The sequence below is a fragment of the Podarcis muralis genome, chromosome 14, assembly GCF_964188315.1.
Source record: "Podarcis muralis chromosome 14, rPodMur119.hap1.1, whole genome shotgun sequence".
Classification (NCBI taxonomy): Eukaryota; Metazoa; Chordata; class Lepidosauria; order Squamata; family Lacertidae; genus Podarcis; species Podarcis muralis.
In genome coordinates this window covers 37,215,256-37,239,160 of record NC_135668.1, presented here as the reverse complement: position 1 = coordinate 37,239,160, position 23,905 = coordinate 37,215,256, and the positions used below count along the sequence as shown (strand labels likewise).

Here is a 23,905-nt window from a genome sequence, read left to right as displayed (position 1 = left end):
ACTGCTGGGGGGGGGGGCACCACTTGTGGCAGGAATTTCAGCAGGGATGGTGGGATTGGTTGAATGTGGCTGGGGCTAAGTGTAATTTAAGAAGAGGGTGGCAGGGGGGTGGATAAGAACAGGAGACCTCTTCTGGATCAGACCAAGGCTTTATCTAGTCTAGAAGAGAAGAAACTGTGGTCTTCTGGGTGTTAGACTCATAGAATCATGGAGTTGGAAGTGATCCCTAGGGATTCCATACAGGAATCCTTTGCCCAATGTGAGGCTCAAACTTGTGACCCTAAGTCTAAGAGTCTCATGCTCTACCAGCTGAGCTATGGACTCCAACTCCCATCAGACCCAGGAAGTATGGACCGTGGTCAGGGATGACGGGAATTATAATCCAGCAATATTTGGAGTGAGGGCATAGGTTCCCCATCCCTGATTTAGTCCTGGATTTTCTAACAGCGTCTTACAAACAGAGTGTAAAGGGCAACAATCTAGGGTAGTCCTGGGTCCTACTGTACAGAACTGAAAGCAGCAACAACAGTGAATACTGCCTGTGAGTTTGCTGGATTCTGTTGCATTCTGGAAACAGGAAGAAGAAGCAAACATGGGCAATTTCTGATCCCACTTCTGTCCAGAGGAGGGCAACCAAAATGGTCAAAGGTCTGGAAACGATGCCTTATGAGGAACGGCTAAGGGAGCTGGGCATGTTTAGCCTGGAGAAGAGGAGGTTAAGGGGTGATATGATAGCCATGTTCAAATATATAAAAGGATGTCATATAGAGGAGGGAGAAAGGTTGTTTTCTGCTGCTCCAGAGAAGCGGACATGGAGCAATGGATCCAAACTACAAGAAAGAAGATTCCACCTAAACATTAGGAAGAACTTCCTGACAGTAAGAGCTGTTCGACAGTGGAATTTGCTGCCAAGGAGTGTGGTGGAGTCTCCTTCTTTGGAGGTCTTTAAGCAGAGGCTTGACAACCATATGTCAGGAGTGCTCTGATGGTGTTTCCTGCTTGGCAGGGGGTTGGACTCGATGGCCCTTGTGGTCTATTCCAACTCTATGATTCTATGATTCTGTTATCGTCAGAATTATTTGACATCCCTAACTTGAAAGTTGCATACTTAGATGATAAATTTAATTTATAACAAATTAGCGAGCAAGCTTTTGAGTTCCACAGAACTCTTTTATCAGGCAGTAAGTTAAACCAAGCAGGTGGAGGGCAAGCTAGGACTGATGTGGTTGTTCCTCAGTTCCTCAACTTCTAATAATCTGGAGCTGGGATGCAGGATGAGTATGCAGACATATTTGGACCATACTTTCAAGGTAAGAGGCAGAGAGAACAAAGGAACATAAGATGAGACTACTTGATCAGGCCATTGTCCTGTTTTCACTGTGGCCAAGCAGCTGCCTCAATGGGAAGCAAACAGGAAGAATGTGAAGGCAACAGTGCCCACTTGAGATTCCCAGCAAGTGGTATGACTATGTCCAGCCACGGAGGCAAAGCATAGCCATCATGTCTGGTAGCCATTGATAGCTTTGTCCTCCATGAATTTGTCCAGTCCTCTTTTAAAGCCAGCCAAGCTGGTTGTCACCACTGCCTCTGGTGAGAGTGGGAAAGAGTTCCATAGTTTACAAAATTGATGGCTCCCCATTTGTTTTAGAATATTAAATCTCATAACTGTTCACTTTGTTCTGAAGCCCTCATTGAAACACACAAGTCCCAGTACAGAGATCCCATCAGATCAGAATAAAATGTTCATGTATGCTACAACAGCTCCTCAGATGTTGTTAGCCCAGAGGTGGAAGGAAGAGACAAACCCAACAAAGAAGAATGGCAAATCAAGCTGATGGACTATGCCGAAATGGCAAAACTATCTGGGAAGCTCAGGAATCAAGAAAGCAAGAATTTATTTATTTATTTTTTAAAAAGGAGGGGGAAATGTTTATTATGTATATAAAAAAATCATTTTAAACGGGTCAAAACATTAAGAGGATTTTAATTACCCTTGTAGGGTAACAGAAAATACAGATAATCTAGAAATATGAAAAATTGGAGAAGTATTGATATGCGGTTGAAAATAGAATTAATAGGACCCATGAACAGGATGGGGGGTGGAGTCAAGAGATTCACAGCAATCTTGATATATGGAATGTTTATGATATTATGATGTAACTTTATTTTCTCCTTTGTTCTTTTTCTTTAATTCTTTTTCTTTTCTTTTTGAAAATCAATAAAAACCATATTAAAACAAAAAGAAACACACACGTCGCTAGGGAGATGAAAATAAAGAGTAACTTGTAGTCTTTATGTTACCAAGACTAGGGGATAATGTTTACATGGTGCATGATGTTAGAAGTCAAGAGGTGCAAGGAGTGCACTGCTCACCTTGTGCAGTAGGCTAGAGTCTACACATGCACACTCATGGGCCACCTTCTATGTTCCATTCATCCTGATACGCAAGGGTGGGAGGTGAAGGCAAGAATACTCAAGAAGGATGCAAGGTAGGGTTGAGGAGAGTCGGGGGGGGGGCAGACAGAGAGGCTAGAGGTTACACATCTCTGGGTGACACAGTTGATTCTGCAATCTCTGCATCTTGCCTTGCTGGTGCAGGAAAGACCTGGCGCCTTGCACCAGATGAGAGGGAGGTCAGGGATCAAGGAGAAGCAGTTCACCACCCCTAATGGTGAAGCTCAGAGCTTGGATCTGAAACCACTTTGATTAAAAATAGCAAGGAAGTGATGTTCCCAGGCTCCATTTGAATCGCTTGCCAATCAAAGGTCGCTCTACATCTGACAGCCACATTTAACCAGTTTCCAAAACAAGACAGAGCTCTTTGATTTAATGGCGTGTTCCTTCAAGCAAGACCATAAGTGCCTTTGATGACAGGACTTCTTATAATTCAATGTGTGTGTGTATGTGTATAATCCCTCTTCAATTCAATAAGATCTTTAATTGGCAAGTCAGAAATTATCTACTTTGATCGCCCTGGCTGCTCTTTGTTAACCCTATTCTTAGCTTCTTGATGCACTCAAGATTGAATCAAATGGCACCGCTTGAGTTTTCTTTATGAGATTTGGATGGGGGGGGGGTTAAGCGTCATGACCGATTTGTTGATAAATTGTGTGTATTCATCATGTAAAGAGATACAAGAAAACCTAAATCTAGTACACACGTATCATTAGGAATATTGCGAAGCAACTAACTGCATACGTATGTTAGGGGTGTAAGAGGGCATCATTTTCCATTCCCACGGGAAACCTGCAAGCAGCCAGGAGCACAACAGCACTGTCCCCACTTATTGTCTCTGACTGCGGAGGTGGAACCGAGTCAATGTGGCTAATATCTTACATTGGCCCAGAGTGCCTGCTCTTAGTGGGCTCTCAGGGGCCATTGTGGGAACGCTAACATGATGGGTGGCTTCCCAGGACAGGTCTCTACCACCAGATAAGTCTGCGGCCAGAGAAATTGGAGCGGGGGGGGCAAACAGATGTCAGTATCAACACTATTCTGCCCAGAGACACAGAGAAGATCCTGCCCCTTTCCCAAAAGCTGATCAGATCAAAGCTAAAGACAGCTTCGCACTCCTGCAAGTTTTATACCCCATTTGCATATTCATCCATTTAACTAAATTTGAGCTGCTGGAGAGCTCAGAAACAGATTTGGAAAGACTTTATAGATTTATAATTCTAGCTTCTTAGGGGATTAGAAAATTTAACTCTTCATGGGACCTGCAGAAGACACATTGGATGTTTTTCCATCCTAGATGCGGGCATCATTGGCATAGGAAGCCCCTATGTGCGAACTATGCAGCAGTGCATACAGTGAAGGGCTATGGGTTAAGGTGGATGAATTTAAATTAAGGCAATGCAAATCATTTATTTAAATCATCAGGGGGGGGGAGAGGGATTTCATCAATGGCCTGCATCAAACCAAGTTCAACTCATATTTTGAGTTTGCCCATTGGAATGGAATGGATGGACATGGCTATCTTAGGTTCACTAATCTCAATGGTGAGATTAGTGAACCTAAGATAGCCATGTCCATCCATTCCAATGGGCAAACCCAAAATATGATTAACCCAGAATACAGCCTGCAGAGTTCAATCAAGTTTCCTTTTCTAAAATTATTGTATTTCCGAAGCAAGCATGCACACTAACTGGTTGCTCTAACCATTTTAATGCATTGCTTTTCAACTTAAATAAAGCCTTTATGTAGTTTAGAATGGGGGTAGCCAACCTTTGGGGGCTAGTGGGCACATTTGGAATGTTGAGAAAATGCTGTGTGTGCATCAGCCATACAATGGCAGTTGTGGGGCATGCGACCAAACAAAATGGCTGTCATGGGGATATGGCACAACACGAAACGACTGCCACATCTAGAAGAAAAGAAAAAGTGTCCGGAACAGAAATGGGTGTCTTCCCACTGGAGTGGCTGATTCTCTCATAATCCCTGGAGGTGTTGGGTTGTATTCAGTCCTGCTCAAAGTAGACCTATTAAAATCAATGTACCTATGTTAGTCATCTCCATTAACTTCAGGGGTCTACCCCCCGATCAATACCCCAGCCCTGGTACAAGCAGTACCAGCCATACCCCAAAAACATACCCCTAGCAAGAAAAGTCTTAGGCATCCCCTCTGTTTTTACAACTTGTTTTGTTGTTGTTTTTCCAGTTGCATTTGTTAGCTATGACTTGGTGTACAATTTGCATGCATGATTTATTCCATTCAAATAACATGAAAAATAAGCCCACTTTATTCTGATCAGTCACTCACATGCAGGCTGTTCGTTGAATGGGCATTGATGATGTCATTTTTGTGTGAAGATTAACATAAGACTGATTGCACAGCTCAGCACTGTCAGGTTTTAGAAGATGAGCCTAAAGCGGTTTTCCTGCAGACTCTGCTATAGTATTTTCAGTGCCTGCTCAAAAAATTTTTTTACCCAGGCTTGTTATAATTTCAGTTCAGAATTTTTATGTCATTTTATTATTGTATTTGCTCACTGCCCTGAAATCTTCCTCCTAATGGAGAATTCAGGTGTTGAGTGGCCACAGGACTGTCATCAGAATTAAGCAACTAAGAAACAAGAAGAGGATATCAGTGTGAATGTTCCCCATAGCTTTTAGTAATGTATTATTTGAAATATTTTGAAGTTTTTGTGGTGTTTTATGGTTATAATTTGTATTTTATTGTACATTTGGTTTGTGCCTTACAAACCACATTTTCTTGAAAAGTGGTACATACATTTATTAAATAATGAATGTACAGTGGTGCCTCACAAGACGAAATTAATTCGTTCCGCGAGTTTTGTCGTCTTGCGATTTTTTTCGTCTTGCGAAGCACGGTGTCGGGAAAGTTTTGGAAAAGCTTCAAAAATCACCAAAGTCTTTAAAAACCTCAAAAAAGGCTACCACACTGCGTTCTATGAGTTGCTCCTCGAAGTCAAGTCGCAACTGTATTAACGGTGTTAAGAAAAAGGAAACAAACATGCAAGACGTTTCTGTCTTGCAAAGCAAGCCCATAGGGAAAATCGTCTTGCGAAGCAGCTCAAAAAACAAAAAACCCTTTCGTCTAGCGAGTTTTTTGTCTTGCGAGGCATTCGTCTTGCGAGGTACCACTGTATAGCATAACAAGGGATGAATTCAATGTTGCACTGTTACAAACATTCCACCAGAGCAAGGATTTTTGCTTGCCTAACAGAACAACCTCCCTGTTCCTCCTCCATGTGCTGTTTTGGGGTTTATCCTGACCCCTCCCAAGTCATTTTGGGGGCACAAGAGGAGGGGAGGAGTCCTGTTGCACTAGCACAGATCCTTGCACAGGCTTCTACTAGTGGCACTAGTTAGTTGAATTACGCTGTAAATTTATTAAATAAGCATGCTCAGGGGAACCTCAATATTTGCAGCATAGTAAAGGTAAAGGTACCCCTGTCCGTACGGGCCAGTCTTGACGGACTCTGGGGTTGTGCACCCATCTCAAGAGGCCGGGGGCCAGCGCTGTCCGGAGACACTTCCGGGTCACGTGACCAGCGTGACAAAGCTGCATCTGGCGAGCCAGCGCAGCACACGGAAACGCTGTTTACCTTCCCGCCAGTAAGCGGTCCCTATTTATCTACTTGCACCCGGAGCTGCTTTCGAACTGCTAGGTTGGCAGGCGCTGGGACCGAGCAACGGGAGCGCACCCCACCGCGGGGATTCGAACCGCCGACCTTTCGATCGGCAAGCCCTAGGCGCTGAGGCTTTTACCCACAGCGCCACCCGCGTCCCATTTGCAGCATACAACAGCCTTAAAAGAAATTTCGGAGCGGGGGAGGAATCCAACAGCCCAGTGAGAACTGAACATGCCCACTAGCCATGGAATGTAGAATGGGAAAGAAAACTGGAATAATGGGAATAGGCTGGAATGCCCTGGTGGAGAGAATGGCTGGCTGCACAAATGTCTGCTGTGTATGTGAAATTCCGCCATACATGCTTAAGAACAATGATGGGGCAATGATGCATTCAAGACTGCGGGGAAATGTCCATTTTTAGGCCATTTCTCTTAATATTCTGCAAAGGTAAGGCCTGAAACCTAGTAGTAGTTCCCCACACATCCAATAAAGACCAAACTCTAAGGTACGGGTGGCAGCAGTACAGAGGCACCGATGACCGTGATATGGCATTTTTCTTCCAGCAGAGGGTACTGTTTGCATACGACATAAGAATATAAGAGGAGCTCTACAGTGCATGAGGCTAAAGACCCAGGAAGCTCAGCATCCTGTCCTCGCAGTGGCCGACCAGATTACCAGAGGAAGCCCCCAAACAGGACCAGGGTGCAACAGCACTCTGCCCATCTGTGATTCCCAGCAATTGGTATTCAGAGGCATACAGTCTCTGCCAGTGGGGGCGAAGCATAGGCATTGTGGTTTGTAGCTACAGATAACCTCATCCTCTGTGAATTTAGAGAATAGTCTTTTAAAGGCACCCACGTTGGTGGCCATCACTACACTGTGTGGGAGCAAATTCCATAGTTTAACTATGCACTGTGAGCAATAATACATTGTTTCCTCTGCCCTGGTTCTTCCAGGGTTCAGCTTCTTGGATTTTCAGCTTCTTGGATTTCTCTGAGTTTTAGTACTACAAGGGAAAGTGGGGATTTATCTCTCTCTATCTCTACAGACACAGTAAAGGTGAAGTCAGTAGTAAAGAAGTAAAACTCTAACGTGTATTTTTTATTTTGGGGTTGTGGTTGTTTTGGTAAGGACGGACATTTAATCATGTCAGCTCCCAGGGCAGTATAGGTCACATACTATCTCAGGGTCAAAATAAATATGATTATAAAGACCTTTGGTTGCATACACACCATGCCTTTTAAAGTATATGGCTTCTCCCAAAGAATATTGGGATCTGTAGTTTTTTAAGAGTACTGGGAATTGTAGCTCAGTGAAGGGTAAATTAGAGTTCCCACCAGGATTCTTTGGGGGAAGTTCATTAGCAGGGAGTTCAGCGGTCTACTCTGAGTAGGACTAGCATTGGCTACCGCCACAGACCTGTGACGCAAACACTTAAGAAAATTAAATCTATCAGAGCAGAGGCATCTCATTTGGGTTGGGGGGTGGGCAGTAAGAAGCGAGGCAGGAAGACTGGTGGTTGGTGGGAAGAAGCTCTTTCTCCACCTTTATTGTTTCTGAGGAAGACCCTCTTGCTGTGCCCTCAAGGCAGCAGGTTAAAAGGGTTAATTTTTTTGGTAGGAGGAGGCGACAAACCACTTTCGCCTCTCGCTCACGCGCACGCGCGTATGCGGCGCCTCGGCTGCTTGGGGTTTTGCCGAGCGCGCGCGCCGTTGCGTCACCACCCTGCCCATCCGGGATTGGTCGGTGGAGCGGGCCTGCTCCGCCGCTCGCGCGCCTGTCGGGATCCGCCCTCGCGGGTCGCTTCCTGTTACGTCACAGAAGGAAGGCCGAGGTCGGCGCGGGCTGGGTGGGAAGAGAGAGAGTTTGTGGTCGCGGGGCCGTGCGCGAGGTGGGCGGGGCCGTGGGCGGGGTGTCAGCAGCAGCAGCGTTGGTTGGTGGTGGTGGTGGTTCCCCTCCCCCAACCCCGGAGACTGAGAGGAAGGAGGAGGAGGAGGGAGGAGGAGGAAAACCCACCCGGAGATAAAGGAGGGCGAGCGCTCTGAGGAAGGCTCGGCAGTGACTTGCACAGGGGCTGTGTGAGCTGAAGGGAGGAGGGGGCTAGGAAAGGGGGCGACGGTGGGTTCCTAGGGACAGGCAGGCCCCACCAGGCAGGAAAGCCCCACTTCCTTCCCAAGAGGCACCCAACGCCCCCCCCAAGAGATAGGCAGCACCAAGCACAGGCCCTCAGACCTTCCCCCCTCTGAAAGGATCCTCCTTTTCATTCCCACCCAGAAAATACACGGCGTGTAGGCCTCTGCTTGCACTGGAGTGTCTGTCTGGGAGATCTCTCGTTTTTAAACCCATTGCATAAATACCCTGCTCTGAAGACCTCCTTTTTAGAAAACGGGGAAGTTAGGGGTGGTTTTTAAAAAAATATTTCTGCTAGCTACTGCTCTCCGATGGGTTCCTGAAGCCAAAGGCAGGGAGCGAAAAGATAGGGTAGGGTGGGTGATTTCTTCCCACTCTCCCATTTTTAATTTTTTTTACCCTAATGGAGGAAGATGGTCCTCCTAGGAAGCTACCTCTTGGACCATGACATGAGCTAGGGGAGGGGAAGAAGCCAAGCTCTCAAGAGCCCAAATCATCCCAGACGCCTCCCCAGCCACAATGGTAAGTTTTAAATTTAGTAGATTGGGTTGTTTCTGATAGTGTGATATCTTGTTATGTGTGATACACTGCTATATGTGTCACATGTGCTATACTGCCATATGTGTATCTTGGAAGTATAATAATGCTTAGCATATATTGTGCATTTCAATTGTTCAGAACATTTTGTCTCAATTCTTTTTTTTAAAGAAAGTGGTGTTATCCTCATTGTAAAGATTTGGAGGGTGTGGTGCTTAGGCCTAGAGATAGATTTGCCTAAGGCTGCATGTTATCTCATCTTAGCCATCAGTATTAGTAACAATTCTGAGTGGATGCTTTGCTGATGGATGTCTTTCAAAGTATGTTAAAGGAATTTAAAAGCATTCCAATAAGATGCTGTTGTTGGAAGGTACCTGGGTACCTGCAGTTAAGTCGTGTTTCAAAGGACTGGCTTCAGAGCTTAATAGTGTGCTAACAAAGCATATTGGACACTGGTGAACCTTGCAACTTAGGGTTCTAATATTGTCAGGGAATGTCAGCTGTCATAGGTAGCTGGTTGTCATCAAGGAAAAGTGCTTCATGCAGAGCCAGGGCCTTAAGGAGGAATATAAGTTCATGCATCTTCAGAGCTGCAGAAACCCTTCTGGAAATGAAATAAAATGAAATAAAGGGTTGACATGTGGAAATGGACTCACTATCTAAACTGCAGTCTTAAGACCTCTAATCTTGCAGTTGTACTGGCTTGTTTGGAGACAAGTCTGTTGAGGGTTTGGGAAGTTTTCTATGTTGCAGACTGAAAATCCATGTTTCGATTTTCATGGTTTTCAATTTAGCACCTGACTGGAATCTGTCCTGGGTAAATGTACATTGCCTCATATACTCAAGAATACAGCTTTCAAGCATCTTGCCACTGAAGCTGGCATGTAGGTGGTTTGACTAACTAAGCCAGGCATAGGCAAACTCGGCCCTCCAGATGTTTTGGGACTACAACTCCTATCATCCCTAGCTAACAGGATCAGTGGTCAAGGATGATGGGAGTTGTAGTCCTGAAACATCTGGAGGGCCGAGTTTGCCTATGCCTGAAGTAAGCTTTCCATGCTGCCTTTGTGTGTCTCTAGAGATACTTGCACAAAGAATAGTAAATGTTGAGTTTGTTAGGTCTATAAATTTGCATTGCTGTGGTGTGTTCTACCTTGGCCACCACATGGTTGTACAGTCAGTTGGGTATGGGTAAATTGAAATGCTCATTTGTTCATTAAAAGTGTCTTCTGCCCATTCAAAGGAGCCCAGGGCAGCAAACATGTCAATACTAAAGCAATACAGTTAAAACCTCAAAAAATGTGGAACCACCTCCAAGAATGCCATTACATGGGTCACCACCAATGTGGCCTCCTCTGGTGGCCATAAGGCCCAAGGTGGTTGATACTGGAAAATACACTCTATTTGGTACTTGGGTCCTGAGCCATTTAGGGCTTTGTTTGCTAGTACTAATATGTTGAATTGCGCCCAGTCGTTCACTGATGGACAGTGCAGTGCTCTATGGATCAGTCGTCCCACTGGTCTACCCTACTTAACAGTATAGCAGCCACATTCTTCACTAGCTGTAGTCTCTGGACTGCGAAGATAGTAAAGCAAATTGTAGTGGTCCTGCAGGTGGGAGGTCACCAGAACATGAACAGTCGAGGCCAGGCCATCCCAATCTGTTAAGCGGATGAGAGGAATTTGCGTCAAAAGAATTTTAAAAATGCAAGTAACCAACCCTTCATATAAGCTAGTAGAGGCATGGATGTAGTAATAAGAGTTGGAGAGGCTCTGCAGCAAATGATGCTATTGTGTGTCATTTGAAAAATGGATGACACATTTTTCAATGACTTCTTCAGACCTGGCCTCCAATGTTTAGGTGCCTTTGGACTACTGGGTGCCTTGAATGTTTACAGTCATATAATTCTCCCTTTTATTTAAGCATTCTATCCAAGAGAAAAGTCCATGTATACACGAACATTCCTCCACCAAACACTCCCCACTCTTATATAAATTGGATGGCTTAATCATTGCACTTCTATGCATGAGACTCAAAGCTCGAATTGTTCATTGCCGCTTTATTTCCTGTTCTCTTTGAGTCATACTGGCTTGATCTATTGAATTCTTTTCCCCAAGTTGTAAGTGAGAGGAGGAGCATGCTGTGTCTTTAGTATAATTCAGCAGCAGAGTGCTGTTTTGACCATTGACCAAAGAGCTTTTTGCTGCTATAAAGACCACTGGGTTAGAACCATCTTCCATAGGAAAGAAGCATGTATGGTTAAAGCACTTGCTGGTACAGGTAGTGTTTTGATGATGGTGGTGACAATTGGGGGTCCACAAACTTTGACTGGTCTTGGTAGCCAACCAACTTTTTGGTCTTCAGGACTCTCACATTAGGGGTATGGTCTTGTCGCTGACCTCACACAGTGCATCTGAATGCATCATGAAGAGGGTGGTATGCCTTTGAAGGTGCAGTACCAAAACCCAAGTGCCAGGTATACTATCAACTTTGGGGAGGGAGATGGAGGGAGAATTATCACTAGAAGGTGAGCACAACTGTGGGAATGTTTCCAGTCCCTCTCTCCATTTCCAAGGTTGGGAGGAAGCTTGGGGGCTCTTCAGAGGGCAGCAGAGCGCTTGCCATGGCAAGCGGAATTGTGAAATCCTGATATTGTTGATGGCAACAATAGCATTTGCAGAGCACTGAGCAGGGTATTTAGAGTGCTTACATTATTGCAGAAGCCTAGGGTGGTGTACAAAAGGATTATCCCAGTTTACAACAGCCCTCTCAGGTTAGGATGTGAGATAAAGACTCTCCGAGTCCCCCACTGAATTTCATGACAGAGAGGAATTTTTAACCTGTGCCCCATTACACCACGTTATCGCAATAATCCTTATATATAGGTCAATATTCTTATTCTCACATTGCAGTGGTGGAGAGGAAGCAGGGATAAAAGGTTAATAGGTTGCCTAAAGACACCCATAAGGTTCATAGCAGAGATGAGACTAGAATTGATGACTTCTTTGTGTATAGTTCATTGTATGGTTAGCACCTGTGGTACCCTAGCTCTAAAAGTTTTAATTAAAGTTATTTATTTATAATGAAATTTTATGTCTCACCTTTATAAGCATGTGCCACTCAAAAGTTTCTGTTGAATGCAGGGGACGAAAAGGTCTTGGGTGTGGGATAAGTTATTGAACAGGCTCATGTACAGGAGAGCAATCACTTCTTCCCATAATTTATGTCATACCCAAGTTATTTCCTGCTTCTCATGCCACTTTCCCCTGTAACGATGGTTAACATTGAAGGTCCACAAATGCATTCACCTATTAGACTAGCAGGGTTCGAAATTAGCAGGACGCCAGGCGCATTTAATGGCTAAAGATTCTCTCTTTGCGAGCACCTCAAAAGGTCTGGGTGCCATTTTTTGCAGCTGGCTGACTGAAATGTATATGTTAAGGATAGACAGTATGTTAAACAATAAAGAGTAGAGTGTTTTGAAAACTGAAGTACGATACCAATCTTTTTATTGTAAACACCAAATTAAACATGTATTAACAATTTCTGTTAAAAATGTGATATTAACAATGTGCCACTTATGTGAATTGTGTAGTTGTTCATGCTTATCAAAATAAATAAAAATAAAGTGTTACTGACCACCCCACCCCCATGGCAACTAAACATTCTGTTTTGGCACCCACAACCCAAGTCCCATGAGCCATTTGGCTCCTAGCTTTTCTATCCCAGTTTCTAACACTGTAGTCAAGGTAACCTGGTGAGGGCAATATCAAGGAGAATTCCTATACTACTACTGAACCGAGAAGGATGGAGAATCTCCCTGGCGGTTTCCTAAGCCTTGCAAATACTTTGAGAGCCGCGAGACTTTTCTCTGATTGCTGGAATGTCTATACTCAGCACAACGGGCATGAACTGTCACCTTTTCGCAGTTCAGCATTGTGGAAGAAGGAAGAACCCCCTCCTTCCTTCCCCACAACTTGCAATGGACCTTGAGCAGCTGCCATGCAAGCCACTTCAGGGGGAGCAGGATCAGGGCAAGCAGAAATGTGGCCAACTACCAAGGCCAGTCAAAATTGATGGGCCCCTAATGAAAATGTGTGTGCAAAACCAGATTTGAAGTTTTCATCTCAGACAGGTGCTCAGCGTTTTTCTTCAGGCTTTTTTTCACTGAACATGTCTGACTATTGAAGTGACGGATGTGTATCTTCCACCCACTTCCTCAAATGTAGCTTAAGAATCTACATAGGGAGAAATAGTGGAACAAGCAGACTGAACTGAGGAAATATATTGGCTGTATTTTGTGTACTGTGTGTAATGAGAGGGCACTGCTCTTCTCCATTACAGCTTCACTATGACACACATCTAAAACCACTGGTTTATTTCAGTATTTCTCCTCTCTGCTATCAAAGACAGCTTTCCTGCTTGTCCAAGTAATTTAATACGAACCCCATGCAATTCTTTGTTTTCGGTCCCCACTTTGTCATTGATCTTTCTGGTAAGAAGTGTATTATGTCTTTCTTTTTCAAGTTCTATGTTGCTTGCCACTGATTTAGAAAGGTAGTTGGGCTCTGGCATGTGTCAACTGGGGAAATATGCCTAAGTGGAGGTGGAGAAGGATGTCTTTAATGCCTGTTAATATTTGTTTTCTATTAGCTGGCTGGATAACCTTTTGAGTGTGCTGTATTTGCCAGGAGCAGTGTGAAGAATGCTGTTCTAACTATCCTGAGAAACCCCAGAAGAGAGCTGGGTTCAGTTTACGTCCCCTGGTGTGATTGTCAATTAAGAACTTGACCCAGAACATTTGAGTACTTGTCAAAGCACTGCCCTAACAACTAATTACCTGTGCTGTGATATGCTCGTATGCCTGCATAAGAAACCTGATTCCCTCAATCTTCTCAAATCTGGCCAGACTGACTTTAGCACCTTTCTTTAGTGGAGGGCACTCCATTAAAGCTGGACGCACTTGTCAGAGTTGCTTCAAGATCCTAGCTCACAGAGGATCACGCTAGCCAACGGTCATTAAGTAAAAGTCTTTATTGAGTTACAGTTTCCATTCTCAAGCTGCTGCGTGCAACTCTACGTCTAGTAGCTAGATCGGCGAAGCTCCGTCTGAATCTCCGCCCCTTGTACACCAACTTAATATCCTAGCCCTGCTCCACCTTTTCCGCCTGACTGTTCTTCTCTGGGTCCCTCTGCCCCCCTGGGTCTCTTCCTTCCGGGATTCTTCTGACGCTGACCCCCCGGACCCTCCTGTCTCCTTGCGCCGGGCTTTAGGACCCGGCTCCCTTTCCGGGCTGCCTACTGCGCCGCCTTCCTGTGCATTTGAACTTGGCGCGCGCGCCCAACCTTCCACCTTCCGTCTAACCGTCTCTTCGCTCCCAGATGGAGGTGTGGCCACCCCTGACTCGTGCCCTCCCTCCTGTTGTGAGCTGCCAGCGCTTGCCCCCTGGCTCCCTTCCTCTTCCCTGTTCTCTGGCGGTGACGCTGGTCCCGATCTCCAACTGCTCTCCTCTGAGTCCCCTCTGGCTCTATCTTCCTGGGGTGCCCCCCTAAACTCCCCCCTTGCCTTGGCCACTGGTGCTCCTTTCTGTGAATCCTCCGATTCACTGGAAAGACTCGGAGATCTCGGGTCGCCGTCATCACTCATCTTTTCTTCTGCCTCCTCCCCTTCGCTCTCTGTTTCCTCCCTTGCCCTTGCCTCTGCTCCTGAACCCCTGACATCCATCCCCCCCCTCGAAGCCCCCCACTCCCCCTTCCCCTCCTTCCGGTGCTGGAGCTGGGTGCTGCTGTGTCAAGGGGACGAATGTCGGGTATCGTTCGCTTCCCGTAGCGGGCCTCCATCCGAAGTCTTCCGGTTCTTCCTCCCTGCTCTCGTCGACGACGGTCACCTCTGCTTCCATCTCTGTGCCGCCGTGCTCGAAACCTGGGTCGTCCCCGAAAACGTCCATGTCCGTCTCTCCCTCACTTCCTCCTGGCGGTGTTGCTCGTCCTGGACCTTCTTGCCACTTCCTGCGCCACTGCTCCTCTGGTCTGTCGTCCCACCAATACGAGGGTTCTGAGGCAGATCCCGAGGGTGACCCCTCCGGGGAACGGACGTCTCGTGTCGGGTCCTCGTCCGAGTCGAACCCCCGGAACGTGCTGGCCGAAAGCGTGGGCGTGAAAAGCCAGTCGTCGAAAAAGTCTGCTGGCATCGGTCTATGTGGGAAGAGGGCATGAAACTCGTCTTTGAGCAGAGGTTCGTCCAAGGCGTAGCCCGGCACCCAGCTGTTCGCGCTGGCCGGGGTGCCCTCCTTGGCGAGAAAGTATTCTACCCCTTCTTCCCCCCATCTGGAGTCCAAAATTTCTGTGACTTCGTTGATGCGCTCCTTCTGTGCCACTCCTGCGTGCCCTGTTCTGTCTCTGACCGGACTCGGCGCCGTTCCGGGTTCCTGAAACCTGTGCGGTGCCCTGTAGGGAGTGAGCACCGATCTGTGGAACACCGGATGCATTCTGGAACCCTCTGGAAGCGCCAGCCTGAAGGCCACCGGGTTGACCTGCTCTTCGACTTGATAGGGCCCCAGTTGCTTATGCCCTAGTTTCTTCTTGGCCAACGACCTGGCCGGCACTGCGTGGGCTGCTAACCAGACCCAGTCTCCCACGTGGAGCTCTTCGCCAACCCTTCTGCGTTTGTCCGCTTGTACCTTGTATGCGTGCTTGGCCAGCTCCAGGTGGCGCCTCAGCTGATCGTGGACTTCCTGCAGTTCCGACGCGAACGCATCTGCCGTCTGCGGCTCCCCCTCCCCCAGCCTTTCCAGTCCCGGGAAGGTTCTGGGGTGCCTCCCGTTGTTGGCGAAGAACGGCGTGACCCCCGTGGACACGTGCTTCGTGTTGTTGTAGGCGAACTCGGCGAGCGGCAGGTAATCCACCCACGTCGCAGGCTGTTGATTTGCATAACACCTCAAGTACTGCTGCATGATGGCATTGACCCGCTCCGCTTGCCCGTTGGTCTGCGGGTGTCTCGCCGACGCCAGGTTGATCTTGACGTTCAGGAAGCCCATCAGCCTCTGCCAGAAATTCGAGATGAACTGCCGCCCCCGGTCGGACAGAATAGACCGTGGCAGACCGTGAACCTTGAACACGTGGTCTATGAACAGTTTGGCGGTTTGTTCCGCCGTGGCCACCTTCGCACACGGAATGAAATGTGCCATCTTGGAGAACAAGTCCACCACCACCAGCACTGCCGTCTTGCCCCTCGAGCTGGGCAGATCCGTGACAAAGTCCAGGGCCACTCTTTCCCAAGGTTCGACCGGAGTTTGCAGCGGTTCCAACAGTCCGGCCGGCGGTCTAAGCACTGGCTTCGCCCTCTGGCAGGTGTCGCACCTCGCCACGTAGTCCGCGACCTCCCCTCTCATTCCAGGCCACCAGAAATCCCTGGCGACTAATTCCACCGTCTTCTCCTTGCCGAAGTGCCCTGCAGTGGGCGCGTCGTGCAGCTGCTGCAGCACCTTGGCGCGAAGTTCGTCTCCCGGCACGTAGATGGCCCCTTTACGGATGAGCAATCCATCTCTTAGCTGGAAACCGTCGGCCGCTGCTTTGCCCCTTTGCACCTCTGCCATCTTTGCTTGCGCGAAGGAGTCCCCCTGCAACGCTCGTCGCACCGCCTCCAGATCCACGGTTGCCGCGGCGCACGCCCACACTGTTGGTGCGAAGATGTGCATGGCGGCCGCTGGCGTTGCGTCCTCCAGATACTGTGGCTTGCGAGAGAGAGCGTCCGCCATGATGTTGGTGTCCCCCGGGACATACTCTATTCGGAAGTCGAAGTTCGCAAAGAACTCAGCCCAACGTATCTGCCTTTGGTTCAGGAACTGTGCCGTGCGCCAGTGCTCTAGGTTCTTGTGGTCCGTGCAAACCTGCACCGTGTGCTTGGCGCCGATCAGAAAGTGCCTCCACGCCTTGAACGCTGCATGAATGGCCAGCAACTCCCTGTCCCATATGGTGTAGTTCTGCTCGGACTTGCTGAGCTTCCTGGAGTAAAACGCTCCCGGTCGCCACACCCCCTGCGGGTCTTTCTGCAGCAGGACCGCCCCCACGGCTCTGTCCGAGGCGTCTGTCTCCACCCTCATCGGCTTGCTGGGGTTGACATGAAGCAGCTGCTCTTCCGACGCGAAGAGACGCTTGAGTGCCTGAAAGGACTGTTCCGCCTGCTGTGTCCAAATGAACTTCTTTTTCTTGGAGCTAAGCGTGTCAGTGATGGCCGCCGTCTGCATAGCGAAGCCCTTGATAAACTTGCAATAGAAGTTCGCAAAGCCGACAAACCGTTGGACCTCCTTCCGGTTGCGCGGGCTCTTCCAATCCAACACCGCTCGAACCTTGGCGCTGTCCATGGCGAGCCCCTTGTCAGACAGCTTGTAGCCCAGAAAATCCACCTCCGTCACGTCAAATTGGCACTTCTCCAGCTTGGCGTAGAGCCTATGTTGCTTTAGCCTGTTCAGCACTTCCTTGACGTGTTTGTCATGCTCCTGTTGCGACTCCGAAAAGATCAGGATGTCATCTAAGAAACAGACGCACGTCTTGTAGAGAAGTCCCGCCAACACGTGATGCATGAATGCTTGAAAAACGTGGGAGCCATTTTGCAATCCAAAAGGCATAACTCTATATTCGTAGGTCCCCAGTGGCGTGAACATGGCTGTTTTCCACTCATCTCCCTCCCGCATGCGAATGAGGTTGTACGCCCCTCGCAGGTCCAACTTGGTGAACACTCTGCCCTTCCGCACCTTTGCGAGGAGGTCGTCAATTCGGGGCATGGGGAAGTCCGACGGCTTAGTCACACTGTTCAAGATCCTGTAATCCACTACAAGTCTCTTTTGGGGCGTATCCCGCTTCTTAACGAAGAACACCGGGCTGCCTCCCGCCGCCTCGGACTCTCGGATGAAACCGCGCTCCAAATTATGATCTATGAACTCTTTGAGTTCTTGCAGTTCGTCCTCTGACATGGAATACAGTCTCCCCTTAGGCAGCGCCGCCCCTGGCAGCAGGTCAATCTTGCAGTCATATGGCCTGTGAGGGGGTAGCCTGTCTGCCTCCTTCTCGCAGAAAACTTCCAAAAATTCTGCGTACTTGTGGGGAATCGCTTGCAGCGTGCCTAGCAACAGCTGTGACTCTTCTTCCTCTCCTTCCTGCCTGGGCACGATGCAGTGTTCAGCACAAAAGGAAGAGCCGAAGGTCAGCTGCCTCTGGTACCAAGCCAGCGTTGGGCTGTGCTTGTCCAGCCAACTCATGCCCAACACAATGGGCGTGTCCGACAATTGAGTGACGTTGAAGCTGATGACTTCTTTGTGATTCCCAAGTCGCATCACCATTGGTGGCGTCTGCTGCACCACTTGCCCCCCTAGCAGCTCCCTGCCATCCACCGTGACAACCTGCAGGGGCAGTGTGGCCGGCAGCAACTGTATAGCATGCTTGTTGACAAAGTCCTGCCCTATAAAGTCCGCATTGCTGCCTGAGTCAATGGTGATTGGCACGTCCATGGTGATGCCATTGGGCAGCTGGAGCGATGCGGTGAGCCTCACCACTGGTTTGGGCGGGAGGGGGTTCACGGGCTGTAAAATCTCTGGGGACTGCATCATTAATACGTCTGGCTGGGCCCCAGTGCCTCTTCCTCCAGCCAGACTGCGTCGTTTCCCTGCTGTGGTTCTCCTTGCTGCGTTGCTGCAGTCGCCATTGCTGAGGCTGCAGTGAGCTTGCGGAGCCTCTGGGGACACTCTTTCGCCATATGCCCTGGCTCCTCACAGACGTAACACTTCCTGTTCCCTCTAGGAGGCTTCGCTTTCACTGCTGCTGGTGCTAGGGCTCTGGTTGCTGACTGAGCCCTGGCACCTCCAACCTCCATCGGTTCAGCTCCTCCTCCTGGCGGAGGCGTGGATTGCGTACGTGCTGCTTCTCTGGGAAAGAAGGAGGAGCCCCTGGCTGGTTCGCGCCCTCCACGCCCTTCGTCCCTGCTCCACGGACGTCCTTCCAGCCGTACCCCCACTGCCAGCGCCCTCTGCACGACCTCCTGGGTGGTCCGGGGTCTCTCCCCCCTCGCAATTTCATCTTTCACAGAGCTGTTTAATCCCTCCCAGAACAGGTCTCTTACAGGAGTCGCATCTCTGTCCCATTCTAGGGCACTGGCCAAGGCGAAAAAGCGGGCATGGTACTGCCGTACGCTGGCCCTTCCCTGCTTCAGTCCATGAATCTGTTGCCGAGCAAGATCCACGTCAATGCTTGATAAAAAACACCCATCCATCGCTTTAATAAAGGCATTCGCATTTTGGAGCGCCGGATCGTTATCCCTCCACAAATTGCGCAGCCATGCCCTGGCATCCCCATGCAAATAGGACATGATGAATCCCACTTTCTCCTGCTCATCTCTAAAATCTTTATTCAGCAGTTGCAGTGCACACAGCACGTCTGCTCTAAAATTGGGATACTGTTGCAGGTTCCCATCGAAGTGAGAGACCAGACCGCCTGTGCGTCTCCCCAAACCAATCCCCTCTGGTTTGGGTGTCTGTTGCCCTTGCTTCGTAAGCACTTCCAACCTGACCTGGAGATCCCTGTAGGCGGCAGCTGCGTCCTCCTCTCTCTTCCTGGATGCGAGAGCCTCGGCATTCAGCTGTGACACTGCTTCTCTGAGTTCCGCTATTTGCTGTTCAGCCGTCATGTCGGCTGCCGTTCGTGAGCTCGCTAGTGGGCACCTGCTTCTCTCCTCTCCTCGAGGCTGTATATGCCCACAATTCTTTGAGACGGAGCTTACTGTCAGAGTTGCTTCAAGATCCTAGCTCACAGAGGATCACGCTAGCCAACGGTCATTAAGTAAAAGTCTTTATTGAGTTACAGTTTCCATTCTCAAGCTGCTGCGTGCAACTCTACGTCTAGTAGCTAGATCGGCGAAGCTCCGTCTGAATCTCCGCCCCTTGTACACCAACTTAATATCCTAGCCCTGCTCCACCTTTTCCGCCTGACTGTTCTTCTCTGGGTCCCTCTGCCCCCCTGGGTCTCTTCCTTCCGGGATTCTTCTGACGCTGACCCCCCGGACCCTCCTGTCTCCTTGCGCCGGGCTTTAGGACCCGGCTCCCTTTCCGGGCTGCCTACTGCGCCGCCTTCCTGTGCATTTGAACTTGGCGCGCGCGCCCAACCTTCCACCTTCCGTCTAACCGTCTCTTCGCTCCCAGATGGAGGTGTGGCCACCCCTGACTCGTGCCCTCCCTCCTGTTGTGAGCTCCTGAACCCCTGACAGCACTCTTGAATTATTTTGACCTGATCTGACTACTTGAATATCCCAGGGGGGTGGCCAGAAGGCACATTCTGTGGCTACCTTGCTAAAGCTAAGCATATGTGAGTCTGGTTTGTCCCTGAAACCCTTGAGTTCATCGCGGGGGTGTGGAGGGAGCAAAAGAAGAATGTAATAAGACAGGTATCTTCAATGTTCTCAGACCCACTTTTAACCCCAACATTCATTTGGGGACCCTTTAAAAAAAGATTTAATCATATATTTGCATGATGGTAGTGCTCCTGTTGTGACCTACCTTTGATCAGACCGTGATTCTCCAGTTGAAGATTGGTGTACGTTCCCCCTCCCCTTCCATGTCACTTCTAAGTAAACTTGGGTCTCTCTTTTAAAAAAAGCAACCTTTGCTCCTTTGCTTAAAAGGAAGATATTGTGTGTTTGTGAAAACACAGTGCATCAGGCCTACCCTTTTTCTCTTGCCCACAATCCTTGTTTGCTTTACATTTTGAATACCATTACTTTTATCAGAATAAATCATGCCAATTTATGCAGACTTGTTCAGAGAAGGCTGGCTGATTCAAGAGCACCTAAATCTGTATTTCAAGCTATGTTAAGAAACCTCACACAGGCAGTCTAAACTTGTGGAATTGTTTGCTACCTATCTGACTCAAGGTGACTCAAGTACAGGGGCTAGAATGTCAGATTTCAATAAATTCTCATCTAGCTGCAAAGCATGCTGAGCTGGCCCTACTAAAACAGTGTGTGACTTCCTTATAGTTTAGGCTTCATCTGAAAATAAGCCAGAGTTGTGAACTACTCTGCTGAAAAGTGCTGTAAAATTTATTTCAGGATCTGAGAGAGATTGTAGCATGAGGCGGAAAATGTGGTTAGATTAGGCTGTAAATGATTACCGTGCACACATCAAATATGTTAGATCAGTGGTTCTTAAAGGGTGTGACAGCGCAACCACACTGGTGTGGCAGGCAGGAGAGGATGGCAGGAAGATTCAAGGGCAATCAAAGAAACATTTAAACATTTCATTGTAATATAGTATAGTACAGTGTCAAAATAATTTATATATATATATTCAACCAGAAGCAGTACCCACGCCTCACTTCAAGGGGCTATTCTTCTGCAGTTCTCCACAATATATTGTTGTGAACAAGGATTTTCAAGTTCGACAACTATGGAAGACCAGAAAAGAGAAAGGCTTATTTGTGTTGATGAGGAGGTGAAAGCTTGTTTGTCTTAAATTAGACCTAATATAAATGAGATTACCCAACATAAAGCAAGCTCACACCTTTGTATTTTGGATAAAAATTTAAAGGACCCTGGACGGTTAAGTCCAGTCAAAGGTGACTATGGGGGGCAGCGCTCATCTAGCTTCAGGCTGAGGGAGCCAGCATTTGTCCGCAGAGAGCTTTCTGGGTCATGTGGCCAGCATGACTAAACCGCTTCTGGTGCAATGGAACACCGTGACGGAAACCAGAGCGCACAGAAACACCATTTACCTTCCTGCCACAGCAGTACCTATTTATCTACTTGCACTGGCGTGTTTTCAAACCGCTAGGTTGGCAGGAGCTGGTACAGAGCAACGGGTGCTCATCCCATCACGGGGATTCGAACCATCAACCTTCTGATTGGCAAGCCCAAGAGGCTCAGTGGTTTAGACTGCTACCCATAGTTGCCTTTGACTGGACTTAACCTAGGCTTGCCATATTTCAAAAAGTAAAGCAGCCCCCAAATTGTTGAGCTTTGTGGTGTATATGATGCCGCGCGAAAATAGGTTTATTGAGGTTGAAGGTGGTGTGAGGAGAAAACGGCAGTTGGGCTGAAGGGAGAGGAAGGGGATGGGGAGGGCAACTAACAGGTGTGCGCGCACACAGAGAGACTGGCCCCCACGTGCTGCCCACCATCCACCTTCAACAACACACACTCTTCTCTTGGCTGCCCCCCTTTTGCCATTGGTGCCCTTCTAGGCAGCCTCAGAGACAGAGAGAGACTAGTAGTTCGGGGCTGTGCGGTGCATTAGAGCTTCAACGAAAATGCTTGTTTCCCTTGGCCTTAAGTGTTTCACGTGGTTTAGCTTTTGGTCAGGATTTGCCATATTTACCTCTCATATATTGTTGCAATCAATATTCTGTTTTGAGCTGCTGATTGAAGACAAATGAGGTTAACAGCTTGTGCTCATAATGTTACAGCTTTTAAAAATATCCCATTTCCAAGCACATGCTCCAACAGAACCAAGGTTGAATTCATTAGTCCCAGTGTTTGGGGGTGCAGGGAATACTTCACTACAGTGTTCACAACTCCCATTGCTCTAGGCACATTTTGTGACAGGGAATTTGATTAGCGCGAGCGGTTTCTGAGCTCTGGGCACAGTACTGCACCTAAGATTTCAGATTAAAACTGCAGAGTGGAAGGAAAGGAGGACCTTTTTCTGCCTCCCCACTTCCAGCTACTCTCTGAAGAAGAGACCCTTTTAAGAATATTAGGGGGTGGGGGTGGGCAGGGGAAGGACTAGGCCATGTGAAAAATGAACATAGTATTTTAGCTGCAGTTCATTTTCAGTTTAGTATTCTTGTTATAAAAAAGCTTGCCCGGACATTCGGTTGTTGCACCCATAATCTAGGTTGAAGGTGCCATTTAGCTCCTAGCTTTCATATCTCAGTTTTTAACGCTGCTTCGCTACTATTTAGACATAGCAGCTGAAATCTAAAAAATGAGTTTCTTTTGTCTTCTAAAGAGCTCACTGGGAACCCAGCCCACTGGAGTATAGGAATTATAAAAATTTCCCCAAATCTTCTTGCTTCCTCTTCCAGAGAGCCTTTTATTTTGAATTATGCACTGATGGAATTAAAACACATCCTTTTTGTAAATGTCTGGCAGTGCACATGGGATTCAGAGTTGAGTGCATCTGGAATTGCAGGTAGAATTGCAGCATGGCTGTGATTCCCATTTTACAGATAAGAAAAGTGGATAAGAAGGAACAGTTTGAGCCATGGCAAGCTAGGAAAGACCCCAGTTTCCCAGAATTGCTCAGCCTTGTGTCTACGAAGGCCAGAATAGGGTTCGGAAGGTAACCTTGGAAGGTGTACCTGGTCCTTGTCTGCTGCTACAGGGGGACACAGTACTTGGCAATAGGTTATCTTTTGTTGTTGTTGACCTCTTTTCTTATCCTGAGTTAGACAGTTGGTCAATTAATTCAGTATTGTCTACAGTGAATGGCAGTAGCTTTATAGGGTTTCAGACAGGGGTCCCTCCCAACCCTACTTAGAGATTCTGGAGGTGGAACCTGGGACCCTTTGGATTTTGAATCCCAGTACAAGGCAAAGGAGTATAGGAGCATTCTGGCCAAGCATGGAGCCGGGAAAGATTTTTAAACAAAAACCTTTTCGAAAATATTTGTATGTAATAGCATACAAAATAGCTTAGGAAACTGAAGAAAAAATATGGCAGAAAATCTTGTGTACAGTTCTGCTTTTGCATCTGCTGTCAAAAATGTGATTAAAGAATAACTTAGAGTCCTTAGAGCATATAAACACAGGATTGGTTTTGACAACTGTCCATTCTTTATCGTTATTAGAATAACCTTCTCTCAACAAACATTCTTAAGGGATAGGCTTCTATTTTAAGCTTATGAAGAGAATATGAAAATGCAGTATTCTGTTGCTAAGATACAAACTGCAGTGTGTAAGCCTGTCTAAATGTAGCTTTTGTAAAGGTGTTTCTGAGTTCAGAACTGGTTAAGTATATTTTTCCTTACCACTACTTTCCATTGGAAATTGAGGAAATCCAGTTGTAATGGGGTGGGCACTCTAGAAATGCAGTTTTGTATGTTGAAAGCTAAAAATATTTTTCAGGCATAGTCTTGGAAAGCTCCCTAGAACAGTTGCG

General features: G+C 47.7%; 1 protein-coding gene across 3 annotated transcripts in view; it reads left to right on the top strand.

Moving 5' to 3' along the window:
• The first annotated feature begins 8,004 nt into the window (after positions 1–8,004).
• Positions 8,005–23,905, top strand: part of XPO6 (exportin 6) — a 50,307-nt gene continuing 34,406 nt past the window's right edge. For 2 of the 3 annotated variants that reach the window (XM_077918408.1, XM_028705690.2), the window contains exon 1: positions 8,006–8,747. Coding sequence is in view for 2 of the 3 variants with exons in the window: in XM_028705690.2 (XP_028561523.2) it covers positions 8,745–8,747 (3 nt within the window). In the remaining variant the exon portion in view is untranslated. Of the gene's footprint in view, positions 8,748–23,905 lie in introns of all 3 variants that reach the window. The other variant, XM_077918407.1, reaches the window with a different exon arrangement.